Source organism: Sinocyclocheilus rhinocerous, unplaced genomic scaffold, assembly GCF_001515625.1.
Source record: "Sinocyclocheilus rhinocerous isolate Xijiao unplaced genomic scaffold, SAMN03320098_v1.1 scaffold860, whole genome shotgun sequence".
NCBI classification, from domain to species: domain Eukaryota; kingdom Metazoa; phylum Chordata; class Actinopteri; order Cypriniformes; family Cyprinidae; genus Sinocyclocheilus; species Sinocyclocheilus rhinocerous.
In genome coordinates this window covers 591,598-608,589 of record NW_015638565.1, presented here as the reverse complement: position 1 = coordinate 608,589, position 16,992 = coordinate 591,598, and the positions used below count along the sequence as shown (strand labels likewise).

At 37.3% G+C, this 16,992-nt stretch overlaps 1 protein-coding gene across 1 annotated transcript in view; it reads right to left on the bottom strand.

Annotated features, from left to right (window-relative positions):
* The window catches only part of LOC107749776 (catenin alpha-1-like), a 122,593-nt gene that overhangs the window by 64,892 nt on the left and 40,709 nt on the right, over positions 1–16,992 (bottom strand). Inside the window, exons 7-8 of the mRNA XM_016564951.1 lie at positions 12,246–12,250; positions 10,240–10,430 (exon numbers count right to left, since the gene is read on the bottom strand). Coding sequence (XP_016420437.1) covers positions 10,240–10,430; positions 12,246–12,250 — 196 coding nt within the window. The remainder of the gene's footprint in view (positions 1–10,239; positions 10,431–12,245; positions 12,251–16,992) is intronic.

The window sequence follows — 16,992 nt, the reverse complement described above, 5'->3', positions numbered from 1 at the left end:
TGTCTTCAGAAAAGTTTACGTGGTATTTTCTTTTCATCTCGTCTCTGTATAGTTCCTTATTAAAGCAGTGTTTCAGCGCAGTACTGCTTCGTTTACAGCGGTAACCAAGGAAACGCCGTATGTGGTGTTCCATGAGCGCCTCCTGATGCTTAAGGTTATACCGTCAAAATCTCATACCGGCCCATGCCTACTCATAACAAATAGCACCTCTACTTCAGAAAGCACTGATGCATTATTTGTCAAACTGATCATGCAATTAAACAGAACCTAAACAGAAAACTGTAAAAGAGTTGCAATACACTTTAAATTAATATAAAGTTACTTTCAACCTCCCTGATCAAAGAATACTAAACAGTAGGGCTGAAACGATTCCTCGAATACCTCGAGTAACTCGAATACAAAAAAAATCATCGAGGCAAATTATTTAAATGGCTTCGTTTAGTCCATTTACTGTAACTACACATGGAACACCGTGTTTCCCCACGGACCATTATTACTGACGCACAACCCGATAAACGCTGGACTATAGACTGTGGACATATTTTTTTATTAAAAGCGCTGGACATATTTAAGATCGTAAATCAATATGGTGGCTAGTTATAATGTCCCTACGTTAGCTATGTTTTGTGAAAGACTAAACGCCATTGTGCAAAAAAAATACCACAGAAAAAAAGTTAGTCAATATCACACGAAGAATACCAGTTTTCACCTCTAAAATCAGCATGATTACAAATGTGATTTTATTCAACAGTTCAATAAACAAGCAGGTAATATTATGAGACTTACGTTTTAGACACTATATTGCCTGGTTTTGCTTTATTTTGCCAAAAAAAAGGCTTTATAAAGGTAAAAATGCCCATAAAATGTAAAAAAATATATTTAAACGTATTGGAACAGATTAATTTCTATCACTGCTGTGAACTAACCCGCACACAGAATATGAAGGATTTCAAAAACAAGTTTTACACACACACACACACCAGTACGTATAGGGACATTTAAGAGGGTTTATTCTCCAAATAACTCTAATTTCATGTTGCAGAATGTTTAAAAATTTTGTATGGTCTCTTGTTCTTTTTCCAAGCTACCTTCCTGTCCACTTATTTTTGCCTCTCACAAAAGCCACAAAGCCTTCCAAGAAGACAGTAAAGACTTATGTCATGCTTGAGCTTTAGTTAGGCTGAAACTTGAAAGTTCCGTTGCACGACATAAATGCAATGTTTAGGTATTATTATTATTTTGATTATTTTGATTTATGCCTTAGTTTTAGTTTGTACAGTTTACCTTTTTTAAAGTAATGTGAAATTGATTTTTAAATTTTTATTTTTTTATTGATATATATTTTGTATTTGCATTTTGAATGCAATTTGGCAATTAAATACATTAAATGGGTTTAGTTTTCACGGTTATTAATGTATGCAATTTCAGCAATAAAAATTTTAATTTTTCTAAAAAGAAAACAAATTAGTTGTTTATTTTAAGAGATCTATCTTGTTATCTCTTGTATAGTTAGTATTGCTCTTTAATAAAGAAAAATGACTTCTTGTCCGATTACTCGATTAATCGATGGAATAATCTGTAGAATACTCGATTACTAAAATAATCGATAGCTACAGCCCTACTAAACAGTCATCACTCTTCGTATAATTTTTGTCAAACAGGACCTCATTTCACCATTGAAGAACAAAAATGAACAAATCACTATTCTATACAGAGAATATATACTGTTAAGGGTTTTTAGAGATTATGTGAAGCCATGCCTGGATGCTTTTGAAAACAGATCTTAACATCCCCATATACTAGCTAATTAAATAGGTGTTCTGCTTAATAGCCCTGACCATATTGTGTTTTTCAGAATGACTGAAATGTTTTATTGATGAATCAGCACCTAGGACAGGAACTATTCACTCTATAATTCACTGCACAAAGCCACTGCTGATTTGCAAGCTTCTGCCAGGTATGGGTCTGGATTCCCCACTGTAGTACAGCACTCCACAACTAAAGGTATCTAAAGGTGCTGTATCCCTTCAATTTCACAGAATCCGGAGTAAATTAGGGGCACCGTGATTCAACTGAGTGAGCATAATCAATTATTGTGTACAAGAACAGGATAGCGACATTTTTTCAATCGCTGATGGCTGCTGAAAATAGCCATCATTCCAAGCTATAACTCCAAGCTTCAGAAGTCTATAGAGCTCAATCAAGTATTCTCGGTGCCAGGGTGAAAAACAATTACACAGAGAAAGAGGATATAGAGTAAAGCACCCCTTTATTGTATGTTATGATACCAGCTCTGCCAGGCTCTACGACTTTGGAGTTGGAACAAAATGTCACTGGACATTTCATTATGAGAAGGGGAAAAACAAAAAGAGGCTGTCAAGAGTTCACAGTGTGGACTGCAGCAGAAAACATCTGAGCACTAATTCAGCACAATTTATTGCTATTTGCCTTTATTAAAGGGGTCATATGATGTTGCTAAAAAGAACATTATTTTGTGTATTTGGTATAATGCAATGTTTATGCGGTTTAAGGTAAAAAAAAAACAAAAAAAAACACACATTTTCCACATACTGTACATTATTGTTTCTCCTCTATGCCCCGCCTTTCTGAAACGTGTCGATTTTTACAAAGCTCATCGATCTGAAAAGTGAGGTGTGCTCTGATTGGCCAGCTATCCAGTGTGTTGTGATTGGCCGAATACCTCAAGCGTGTGACGGAAATGTTATGCCCCTTACCATACTGTGATGCCGTGTCCCGGAGCGACGAGACAAAAACATTACAAACCATTATAAACAAGGCATTTGTTGCATCCAGTGGGGACATAATTACGGATTATAATGACTTACACTGTCTTTTAACGCGTTGCGTTGCATCAACACAACTTAACCACTGATTTCTAGTCGTGTCCTCTTTTGGAAGGCCAAACAAAGTATTTTCACTTTCGCAACGAAACACACAGCGCCTTCACAACATGGTGGCGGCGGCAGCAACAACGCTACAGTACAGCTGTCAAAAAAAAATTCAAAGTGGCTATCTTTTTGAACAGAAAAAGACTGTTACTTCTACACATGACAAAACAAAGCTGTTAAATACATATGCAACAAGGACAAATGACAAGGCACAGCAAAGGTCACTTAGCATCCTGAAAGGGATGAACTGGCACTACAATAACCTTCAGCACAGATCTGAGCTGTCGTTTAAATGCTTTACAACACGTCTAAGACTTCAACGGGCCTTAATAGAAACTATCAGTCACGGGTGTGATGCCACAGGTCTGCAGCAGCCGACAGCAATGGTCCAAGACCCACAAGGATACGAGCGATGAATGAAAATAATGGAATCATCCGTGGTTTGCGCTCTGTCTCTCTCACACACACATACACTCGTCTCCCAACATGTTATAGGCAGAGAGACAGACTGCAAAGAGTGTGGCATAAATCCTCTAAGTATAGGAAATGATGATCCGCACTCACGAGAACAATCTTCTTTTTTCTTTTATTTTACATTCATTACTGATGGGAAAAGAAACATCACAATATATAGTGGACCTTACAACATTAGTTTTAACCAAGAACTATTTTTTATTTGAGAGAGATTTCTATTTGCAAGTGCAAGGTACAGCAATGGGCACTCCAATGATAAAAACACCATAATAATCCTTTGACATTTATCATCCAGCTCCTTTAAAAAATATTTTCCGGATTAGTCAATTGCATAGATTAAAACGTAATTGTAGTACTACACATGAATTTGATGAACAAGTAAAATTGCTAATTCAACGATTTCGTTCTAAAGGGTATCCACAAAGCTGGAATACTAAGTAACTCAACAGATTGACGCACCAAAATAAAAAGATCAAGTAACGCAAGAGCGCAGTGCAAACGACGTTGATAAATCCTCTAAGTGCCACGCCTCCATCCCTCAAACACGCATTTTATCTACTCGTATTTAAATTTTATAAGAGGTCAGGTCAGCTCCAGGCCTGCCCATGTGCTAAATCGCACACAGCGACATGAATTACTGTACTAAGTGGTAAATGCTTTTGAGGGGGGAAAAAAACGCGACATGAATTACTGTACTAAGTGGTAAATGCTTTTGAGGGGGGGAAAAAACACACACACACACACAAATAAATGATTTACCGGTTGTCTTTTTTTACCTTTTATGGTAAAGCAGGAAAATACCATTTGCGTGTCGTAGGGCTTGGTATTTGGATGGGATATAACGTGGACACAAGCTTCTAAACTGTGAATAATAAGGTCTACTGTTTAAAGTCTTTGGCTAAAGTGATAAATTCTGAAAAGATTATTAACATTTACAGCCAAACACCCTGACCACAAAAAAAAATAAATAAAAAAAATCCAAGTGACAAACACTAAAAGTCATTTGACTACAGGGTGTACTGCATAACTGGATAATAACGGTTTAAAAGCAATGCCCATATGACAGGCTTTTTTACCAAAACAATACCAGAGTATTATGTTTTATCATTAATCATAGCACAAAAATATTCCAGTGGACTAAATTGAGTCTCATTGTATGGACAAAAAAAAATCAAAAATCAAAATCTCTTTCATGTTTCACTAAAGTCAGTCAGTCATTTAGGTTTTGAACAACATGAGGGTGAGTAAATGACCGAATTTTCCTTGGTGTGAACTGTCCCTTTAAGCAAAAGAGTAAAATTGAGTGCAGCAAGCTTCCTCTGAAATGGACAAACTGTCTCAATCTTTATGCAATTAAAACTGCTTCAGCAAAAAAGTACCTCATCCATCTCTCAGAAAAGCCAGGGATGTGATTTTAACAGCTAAATGATCAAGGACCAGGTATAGGGGAAACCATCTGACAGCCCATGTGTGACAGATTTGCGTTTTTATGGAGAGCTGTAAATTTAGCAAAAGCCTCAGGGACAGTAAAGTGCTCCCCTGATGCACTGCATGTGGTGTGATTCGCTTTAACTACGCATTCAAATGAGGATACAATGGAATAGACAAAGTCAGTTTAGCATTTTTGCAACCTGAAGTAAATGAGAAAATAAGCATTAAAACGGACCTGGCTTTTTAAATATTTTTTAAAGGAGCTGCAGGAACTCTTGACTCAAACTTAATTAACATTAGTAAATATCTGGGGAAACCAGAGGCCAGCAGGTTAGCAAGGACTCATTAAGGCTCAGCTTTAACAAGCAGGTGTCCCTAAACTGATTTTCCTAATGAAGAAAATTGCTGCAGGAAAGGTCAAATGGTAATGATCTGCTCTTACTGTTCAAATGTTATTGCTATTTATGAAAAAGGAAAATTATTCTGGGGTTGTAAGACAAAAATAATTTCAAAAAGCACACTGTTAGGTGAAAGAACAATAAGAGGATCAACAGAAACAGGGCTCAGTTCGAGTTGAGACTTCTAAAAAAACAAACAAAAAAAAAAAAAAACGGAAGGGAGTTGTCATGAAACAAGACCAGGTGTCACTCTTGCGGAATGCCCATGGCAAAGAGGAAAAAAAACATGAGGAAGAGAACAGACAGAGAGAGGGGTGTGTGTGTGGGTCTCCTGTTCCATCTCCCCTCCATAAGGCCAGAACAGACACATCATGTGAAGTAGTCACGAGAGGGTGGAATAATTATATACGTGCTTGAACCGCAGCACTCAAAACCATGAGCTTGTGCACGGTAAAGTGAAGTGGCTTGTTTGTTTAGCAGTGCTCTGCATTGTTAATCATCTGGCTAATTAGTCTGGACTAGACTTTTAAGTCGAAACCAGATTGACTGCCTGAGTTTGGGGTTACAGCACAAACCGGGGCACACAGTTTAAGGTCCTGCGTAACAATTACACATCTTTTCCTGGCTAGCAAAGGCCTGATCAATCTCTGTGCTAATCGGCAATGAATTACAATCTATTTTTGAACAGCCTGAAAACCGCTTTTGAAAACCTGAGCCAAAAAAAACGGATGCGGCAGTCCATTATAATTCAGACCGTGTCTTTGGTTTTCTGCCTACATGCACCATTTCTGCTCAAAGATAACGAAACCTGTAAAATTCAGGTCGCATAACAGTGATTAAAACGTTAGCATTCATCATAAGATTACATCAGTTATTAATAGAGGTTTGATTATTTTGAGGTGCTGCTCCAAAAAATTATTTAAATATAAGACTGAAGCAAGAATCAAAGCAAGGATATTAAACAAACATGAGATGACAGAAAAAAAAGAATTTATGGCAATTTGAGCAACTCTTTAATTCAAGCGCTATAAAGTCAGAAACCTTAATGCATTAAGCACTTAGGTTGGTCAACATAATGCCCAGAAACTGAGCTACATTATGCCATTTTATTAAAATTTCATAAACATTCGTAACCAGAGCCACTGCCAGAGGCTCTAACTACAGAACCTGGGCTTCAGATTAACCTCTCGAGACCTCTCATTTAATTTATAGAATATTAAAGTCTGTTTTACACAGCTGATTTGTGGGAGGCTGTCGAAATACGCATGCAATCACCCCTCTCATCTGAAGAAAGAAATATGTAGAAATTTGACTAGAATTAATTGTGATTACTGCCTTAAGCAGGAAAAAAAATTAATGACATTGTCTTCAAATATATTGTGCTGCTACATCATTTTGCTTCAATAAATTAATAAGAACAAAGTTCCAGCTGCGAGTTTCATTTTGCGGTTGGAAAAATGTAAAAGGGAGAGAAAAGGACCCACTGCTATGCTAGCTAGCTAAAGAGAGAGAGAGAGAGAGAGGTTGAAAGAGCAAAACTCCTACAATAGCACAGTCTCAGCTGTGACTGAGAGCGCATATGCTGTCTGGCCAATATGTCCTTCTCTCAAACTAAGTCACTTCAAACAAGGCAGTTATTCCAGGAGAAATCATATGGCTAAAAATTGAATTTGGGACACCAATTTAATCTCTGTATTATTGCGGGCCTTCAGAGTTCATTTAACAACACAGTCAGAGCATAAATTGGATGTGAGACTAGTTATTCATTCTAACAGAGGCAGGAGGAGCTGCACCTGTCTAACTCAAATCGAAATTCCAGCCTATTGCACCAAATACATTCCTCCATTTAGCAGAGGATAAAAGAATAAGAAAGATTGAGGGAGAGATATATTAACTACCCGATAAGGAAATCCTGAAAGACTATAACAAAAAGATGTTAAGACTTTTCCTGCACCTTAGGATTTGAAAGATTAAATAAACATTTTAAACCATTCACAAACAAAGTGTTATATCACCCTCTCAACAAAACAAAAAAGCTGGCTGTCTATACAAAACTCTAAAGTTGAGAAACAGAGGGAAAAAGATGCAGTTAATATAATACTTTTGAATAAAATTAGCATTGCTTTTATTCAGCAAGAATGCATTACATTGATCAAAATTGACAGTAAAGACCTTAAAGAAAATTCTAAATATAAATCTTTTCTAACAAAGAATCTTCATGGTTTCCAAAAAAAAAAAAAAAAATTAAGCAGCAAAGCGGTTTTCAACATTGATAAGAAATGTTTCTTGCATATTAGCATATAAGAATGATTTCACTAAAGCCTGGAGTAATGGCTGCTAAAAATTCAGCTTTGCCATCACAGGAATAGATTCCAATAGATAATATTATAATCAATAAAATTTCACAATATTACTGATTTACTGTATTTTTGATCAAATAAATGCAGCCTTGGTCAGCAAGAGACTTCTTTAACAACATTTTTTAAATCTTACCAACCCCAAACTTTTTTTTAAACAGTAGGTTATTTAGCTGCCTACAAAGGCAGCATTGCAGGCACAGTCCACATTTTACATTTAGTATTGTGTGGTTAGCTTTGCAACATGTTAGAAATAAACTCAAGTCACCTTCTGCCTATATAAGTTTTGCAAGAGCGTTTGTAAAAGGTAATGTCAGGTAAAGTGCCGGCCAAAGCATCCAGAGACTCCAGGAGGCTTTAGTCCAGAGGAAGTGGGGAAAGATGGACATATCTCCCTCATCTATTTCTCCTGTCTGAACGAGTGAGCAGCCAAAGCACTGTCATGTCACAGTTGTGCTTCAGGGCTGAGGAGCAGTGTTTTGTGTGTTGGGGGCAGACACGCTGCAAAGGCCTAGTCAAGTAGAAAACCTGTTTTGAAACGACCCGGACACTGCTTGGATGAATCTGTGGCTAAAATAAACCGGCAGCACCAAGGATGAGCAAAAGAGCGATCACAGAAACGTACATCTCATGGATGGCGCTCATCTTTATTCAAACGATGACTCTGTCATTTATGTGTTGGGACATATGGGACTGCTCTATGTCATTTATCTGTGCAGGGACATAAAAAAAGGTCTATACATAAGCTGTGGTTTCTATAAAAGATCCTGTCCAATTATATTAGCATTTCTCATGCAGTCACGGTAGCACGGCTAATTTTGGATGACATGGCAAGCTTATTACACAGATAGCTGCATATTAGTGATTACTATCACTGCTGGAATCAATCTGGTATGATTTTTCCATTCCAGGCATGAGCACTCTTCACGAGGATCACTTGAAATGGCACTGGAAATCGAATGTGTAATTTGACTTTTATTGAATGCTTGTGCCTTATCCATGCCAAACCCCTTGCTAGATGTTATCAGACAGCCATTTTCAGGCTCTCACACCGCAGTGTTAAAAATGGACCGTAATGACAGAGGCGCTTGCTCACGATCCTGGTCTGGAGTTACACAGAACCAGCAATGAGCCATCTGGAGCTCGTCAGCTCAGGTTGCCGAGAACATTGCTGTGTTTCCAGACAGAGCTGAGGACCTGCTGCTTCCTGACGTTTTGTAAGACTGACATAAATAGTCACTGACACCTGCGAGACATCGCCTCCCCGAACGTGTGACAGAAAAATTAAGTTACTGTGCGCTAGGGGCGTAGACCTTATTTGAACCGAGTAGGGCCATCAAGCAGGAAAAACTCAATACCGATTACGAGGGGTGTAGCTAGGGCTGCGTGATTTGGAAGAAAAAAAAAATCGAATTTTTTTATTGCTTTGCTTTGTGTGTGTATGTATATAGAGAGAGAAAGCAAAAGCACTATTAAATAATAACAATAATAATGATTATTATTATTATATTATTAATTATAATTATTACTAGATATAAAAATCACTAAAAAACTACCAAGCGTTCTGAGACATTGCAATCACCGGTGCATAATGATCTGCTCATGCATACAAACATAATGCCACGCTTCACTCTGAAACAGGCAGATTTTTTTAGTTCACTTTTATTTCAATTAATCACGCAGCTTTAGGAGCAGCCCTCATTACACATCTAGAAAGTGATAGATTTGCAGTTATTTCCAACAAACAGATGGAATGCAGTACCATGGCAGCCAAAAACAACAAATCTGATTTGCTGCTTGGAAACAGAAAGGCTACTTCATTTGGAAATGAGAGATGAAGATGGGGAAAAAAGATTGGTTAAAACAAAAATCTGCCATGTAGAGAAATGTGCTGGGGGAGAAAAAGAGTGATGTGACATTCAAGACATTCAACGTGTTGGAAATCGGAGGAATAAATCAGCCTGCGAAAATGAGGTAGGGTTTTAAACTGATGATTGCATTTGTTTATCAATTCTAGCACTCCACACCAGCTTGGCCTAAAAGTGGCCAATTTTCTCTCTGTGTGGGACAAATACAGCCAAATGTGTCAGAGAACTTACAAGTTCTTCATTTACCCACCGGACCACAAGCATATCATATCCCCCACCGCGCTGCACGCCACAGGGGTGTAAAATGGCTGCTTTCAACCAATATTTCTTTAAACTACTCAACACTTTCTTTAAAAAACTTTTAAAAAATTAATTAATCTGTGACTTCAAGATAATAAATGGAGAAGCAAAAGGAAAACAAATTAAATGAAAGACCGAAAAAACAAATAAAACCAACACTGGTGAGCAAACAAAGAGAAATATTTCAAAACAACAGCAGTCAAACAATTCAATGCACAGATCAGTATCACAGGAGGGGGCTTGTGTGTACTGAACCCCTCTCTTCAAAAGCCAGGCAGCACAGGACAAATTGGTTGATGAGACTGGAGGTCTTTATACAACACCACCCGGTGAACGTGATATGTGCACTGTCCCTGAAGTAAAACTCCCCTCTCCTTCCCTGCAGGAGAGCGTCTGTCTCAGGTAGCAGGTGGGTACTTGGCATTGTCATTCAGGGATGTGGGACTGTGGAAGGGGAAAAGCAGTAAACGAGAAGGAAAAACAGTATTTGACATGCACCTACATTGCCCATGTACTCGGAGAGCAGATCCTGCAGCGCCTGTCGCACAGAGTTGCATTCAGCCACGATGCGCTCACGCCGGTCGTCACGAGTGCAGGAGGAATCGGCCATGAGGGCGGCGCCACTTATGATGCTCTCCAGACGCTCCTCGAGAGAAGGCCGGAACCTGTCCTCGCTAAAACTCAGCGGAGGGAGTTAGATATGATTTCACATACCAAATGTCCAACTTCACAAGAGTTTGACAGTTAAAGGGCAGTCATTATTGGCTGTGCAGTCTGAACAGGATTTTGGAATCTATCTCCCTGGATGCCGAGGCACAAGCTGTGATATTCATTAACTGGACGAATCAATAATTCACAAGATCGGAGTTGATGGTCTGGGGCTCCTGATGCAATTTCAGGCCAATGGGTTTTGCTCAATCAGAGGCTGCAGTAGCTTGCCTGCGCACTTCATCTGTCTTTTAAATCAACCATATGTAACAGACGGCATCTTAAAAGCCATTTGTACCGTCTTCTGGGGCCGAACGGGGAAAAAAATAAAACAAGTGGGACAAAAATCAAGCTTAACTGCACATTATATAAGATCACAGACTCGTGCACATCTCGTGTGGGGTTTCCAACAGAGAGAACTGCTTTGGTAAACACTGCAGTTAGTATGAGTGCATTTTTAAGGCTACTAACCTAAACAGCAGAGCAATCGGATTTTGGCCTTGGGCAACAAAATGCAGTTGTGCATATAAAACATTGCTATTTTTCCTGCTTGAGCCAGGATGACATTTTAGATGTCCCTACATGTCCTTTGCTGGGTACATTTACTTGGGGACATCACACTCCCTCTCTCAAAGAATAAACTTGTCAACGTCTGGTGCAATTAAAGCAATGAGAAGAATCACAAACGTTCCAAATAAGCGAAAGCTACTTAGAAAGAAATGAAAATAGGCGGAACAGTGACAGGCGGAATCAATCTTCAAAACAACGTGACAAGCCCCTCTATCTGATGTCATACACACGGTAAAATATTCAACAATTCAATTGTTAGAAACTGAGTTTATTAGCCTCATCTCATCTGACCTCCTTTACTTGCGTGTCACGTTGGCATGGCAACAAGCCTCTCTCTCTGACTCACTGCAAAGTTGCTCCAGCTTCAAATTAAGCAGCAAGAAGCGATGTGGAAAAAAAATGTGCATGTGTGCTGCACAGTCACCAGGAAATTAAAGATGCACATGATCTGAGGTACCGACATTCCCCGTCTCATTTGAGTGCACACACATGACCACTTTTTTTTCTGTCAGTTTAACAGATGCCATCTATTTAGGCAGAGGACCGCCTCCCCTTTGTGAGGATGTCTGGCCTCCTGAAACAGCTACTACTAAGAATAGAGCAGCTACATCTCCAGCTTGAGGAGTTTTCATATTCAAATATAAAGTGCAATGTTTTAATGCACAGATACGACTTTGTAACATTTGTAAACAAACATAACATTGGCCATAGCATCACCCAAACTATGGAGGCTAGGGCTGCACTATATATCGAAATTATCAAAAAATCTCAAATGTAAATATCGTGATATGCATATCGCAACGTCGTGCGATATCTGAATCATTTTAATAATAGGCTACTTAAATCAAAATGATAGCAAAAGGTCAACGTTTTAGGTCAACGCATATAGCAGAGAATTGCTTGATGTTAAAGAGTTAAGTGCAATAAGTTGCAGAAAAAAACACTTTGCCGTCTCGTCTTGCTGCCTGACACACACCTGAAGCACGCGCACAAGCCGCATCTCGCACAGCGTCTCTTCTGTTCTGCTGCACATGTGCAAAGTGTGCGCACACACACAGAGACACGTTTCAGACAGCGCGCGAACACAGACTTGATTCGTCTTTCACATCTCCTCATGTTTGAACAGACACATACACACAGAATTGTCAATAGTACCCGTCTCGATTAGGGCTGGGCAAAAAAAAAAGATTTTTCGATTGATCGTTTTTTAAAATGACGTCGATTCGATATCGATTCTCAAAAGCCGCGAATCTATCTTTTACGGGATTTATTTCAGCACACATTTAAAACAAGATCTGATTAACGTGAATCTTATCATTAGTCTTCTCCACTAGATGTCACCGAAATATCAATAGCATTTGTATTAAAACTATATTCACTGAATGTAATCAAAAAATCGAGCATCGAATCGAGAGCTTGCGAATCGAAATCGAATCAGGACATCTGAATCGATACCCAGCCCTAGTCTCGATGATCATTCTCGTAAATGCAGTCAGTTATGTTTTAAATGAGTTCACTTGCCTTTAATCATGTTTGAACTTTCTTAGGCTATAGTTTTTGCTGTGGTATATGAAGTACTTAAAGTGTATGGAAAGCAAAGTTACATTGATATAAAATTAGTGTCATTAATTTTTTGTTTGTATGTTCACATTGATGTTAAAATTACATTTTCAGATTTGTGACATTACCTTTTATGTACTGCTAAAACAGCTGGTCACTTTCAGTTGTTGTAGTGATTCATTCTCTTCCAAGAATGTGAAAAAAAATTGGTTATATAACTTTCATTTTTAAAGGTGCCATAGAATGGAAAACTGTATTTACCTTGGCATAGTTGAATAACAGTATCTCGTGCATGCAAAAGACCACTGAAAAACAGGTGAATCAGAACATAACACCGATTGTGACTTTACAGTCGGGATCACTAATATGTACGCCCCCAACATTTGCATATACCCGCCCATGTTCTAGGCCAGCCAGACCTGCACAGCCAAATCATCAGAAGTTCTGCAGGTATTGTGAAGAAACAAGCGAGGACAACAGCGAAAATGGCAGATCATGGAAATAAATGTTATGTTACAGGCTGTGCAGGGGATGTGAAGTGCAGGGATGGGTTGGTGTCTGTATTCAGAAAGGCACGGAAAGCAAGTAACGCGTTCTAATAAAATAGCGCGAGCCACTAAAGGGACATGGTTAGCTGCTTGCTAGCAGGTTACATTACAGTAGGGTACATAAGATTTCACTTACCACATAAACAGAGTAAGGAGAGATGACTGAGGACGATGGCGAATGATTTACAGATCCTGAGCACCACTGACAATCTTGTAAAATGTGTGGTAACTATTGCCGCTGTAGTTTACACAGCACGTGCGATCGAAAATCTTGAAAGTGAAAGTAAAAAGCTATTGTTGATTTTACATACTTTAAGCAATATCGTATCGCATATCGAATAATCGCATTATTTAACAAGGTATCGCATATCGCATTTTTCTTCAATATCATACAGCCCTAATGGATGCCAATATTTTCTGATGACTGCTTTAGTTTTAACCAGGGCTTTTTGTTGCTCAGAGCCCTGTGTTGCATCCAAAGCAATAGAGATTCCCAATAGCCGAGATTAAGCGAAGCAAAGCTGGTTTTACAACAATTATGGGAAACAAGTCTTGGTGATGCTTCAAGATGGTGATGTTTTCATTCTGTTACCCACAAGGGCAATTGACTTAGCAGCCTTTCACAAAGAACACAACAGAGGGGTTTAGAGATGTGCCTTTAAAGAGTTTAGCAGAGAGATGTTGGAGGGAAAACATGACGGATGTAAACTCCACAGAGTAAGCTAATTGTGTAATTCAAAATTGTTTTCCATTTTTGTATGGAATCAGTGATTTATGATTTAATTTATCATTAAAAATTGTGTCTAATGAAATTAATTCATTAAACTTTAAGAATTTAATCTTGTAACTGTAATCAACTTTTTTTTTTAAACACACTAACCAACTAATGAAAACTAAAGGTAGATGTGTTGGAGCAGGTTGGAGCTTAACTCTACAGGACTGTGGTCCTCCAGGAGGTGAGTTTGACACCCCTGATCTAGATGTAGGCTAAATAGAGAAAAAAAATACTCAAAGGTTTATTACCAAAATTATGAATAAATTTTTGACATATCGCCAGGCCCTGCTGTGAGCTGCAAAAGATCCCCGCCAATCTAATGTATGTGTAAACAGACCAAAAAAAAAAAAAAACTCAGATGGAACAATGACCAAACAGTGTTTAACAGCTTATGCTTGATACTGGGAGCATCAGCAATAACTGTTGTCATTTGCCAGCACAAAGTTAGCTAACATTCAATTACACAAAACGGCTAAAATAAGACTATAGCAGGTTTTATCATCACTAGAAATCATTAAAAAAATAAGGTAGTACGGTAATAATAATTCAGCTGTCTGTAGATCGATCCGACAAAATGAGCTCTATACAGCATTTTAAGATTACCTAGAAAAGCAGCATGCAAGGTTAAGAGTAAAAACTGGGCCAATCACATAGTATATAGCACAATCAATATAATGGAGGTCTGAGGGTACCGATAATTCTAGCAGCCGCAGTTACGGATAGAGCTGCAGGCTGCTAGAAATCTCAACGTGCTTTGTGCAGAGTATTAATTGGCTGAGAAATAAAAAAAAAAGTCAAGACATTTGCTTCACTTACAATTAACCATGTTACACTGTTAGCCTTGGGTCACCAGAAATGCGTTTTGAACATCGTTTTGAACATCATTAATTCACTTAAAACAGCTCAGATTAATTGCCTCTTGCAGATATTCAATCTGATGAACCATACGCAATGATAAAAAAATCTATAAGCTTAATTTTGTTTCCAGCGTTAAATTTAGTCTCCCAGTGCATCCTGCAGTCTGACTTCACATGATTAAATTCAGGGTTTCTACAGACATGAACAAGTTAAATTTAAGACTTTTTAAGACCTTTTTAATACCACCTTATATGAAATTTAAGACCTAAACCTGTAATGGAAATACACATTTTATTACATACATATATGTAATATCTAATGTGTATACATTAAAAAGAAAACAAAATATCATTGCTGTAAAAAATTATATTTATTACTACGATATACAGTGAACTTTTCATGTCAGCAGACAATATTCCATACAAAATATCCCCACAAAATAACTGCATCACTGAGATTTTTGGTCTCTTGGTCATCATGTTCTATCAGCTTTTACATACTTAAATCTGCATATTTTTATTTACCTTTACAAAGGCCTATTTTTAACCTTTTGCGATGTATGCATCATCTTACATGTCAAATTATTACAATTTATCAATAAATTCAATATACACTATAGGGCTGCTACCAGACAGATTAAATACAGCAAATAACAATAATTACAACTGCAATAAATAATGTTATGAGATTAATGTTTTAAATGCATTTATGAATATACAAATAAGAAATGTTGAGGGGAAAAATGCATACTTTTCAACAAACTTCTCAACTGAACTACCAGTAAGTGACAGTAAGACACTTAATGAGCGAGTATTGAGTCATTCATTCAGCTGATTGAGTGTGTTATCATGCTGGTATCTATTGTACCCAAGAAAGGCGGTGGGTTACGACCAATCTGCATGTAAACGTGATAGCTTGATAGATAGTTAATAAGAAAGGGGAAAACAAGTTCAAGTTATCACAGTGACTTTTCTATGAGGGCAAAATGAAGATAATGCATGTTTAGATCTTATCAGCTTGTTGATAATTGCAGCCAGGTATCCATAACAGTCATTTTAAAGTTTAGTTTAATGAACTGGCAGGCAACATTTCCGGAGGTTAAAATATAAAACCTTTTAGTCATATTTTAAAATCTGAAAACAGCCATATGTATAGGATATTTCTCTTTATTTATCTATAGAACTGAGTGGGTAATTATTCAGGGTTTCTACAGACATGAACAAGTTAAATTTAAGACTTTTTAAGACCTTTTTAATACCACCTTATATGAAATTTAAGACCTAAACCTGTAATGGAAATACACATTTTATTACATACATATATGTAATATCTAATGTGTATACATTAAAAAGAAAACAAAATATCATTGCTGTAAAAAATTATATTTATTACTACGATATACAGTGAACTTTTCATGTCAGCAGACAATATTCCATACAAACTATCCCTGCAAAATAACTGCATCACTGAGATTTTTAGTTCAGTCAGATTAAATAATTTACACTGCAAATAACAATAATTAAATTAAAAACTGCAATAAATAATGTTATGAGATTAATGTTTCAAATGCATTTATGAAAATACAAATAAGAAATGTTGAGGGGAAAAATGCATACTTTTCAACATGCTTCTCAACTAAACTACCAGTAAGTGATGGTAAGTCACTTGATGAGTGAGTCATTGAGTCATTCATTCAACTGATTGAGTGTTATCATCATGCTGCTATCTTATGGACTTTCGTGGACAGCTGACTCCTAAAGTTTTTGATATTCTTCATATTCTGTGTGGTGGTCAGATAGAAATTAATCTTTTCCAATAAGTTTAAATTGATTTTTAACTTTTATGGGCATTTTACCTTTATAAAGCCATTTTTCTATAAGTGTGCATTATCTTTTGAGTCAAATTCTTACATTTAATCAGTGAATTAGAATAATAAGACATTTGGGCTGTTACCAAGTAAATGAAACATGAACATGAATGCATTTAACCTGCAGTTACAAATGCATAAATGTTTTGATATATTAAACATAAGACACTGAATACTGATATTTGAAATAATTTACTAAATGAAAAAATACTTTAAATGTGAAATTAAAACCGCCAGTATGAGGCAGCAAGTCACTGTTAATAAGTGAGTCATTGCGACTGAACCGAATCATTTAAACAGTTGATTCATTCAGGAACGAAACACCGTCATGTTGCTCAGAGACGCAAAACAGCGCTGTGGCTTTGTTTG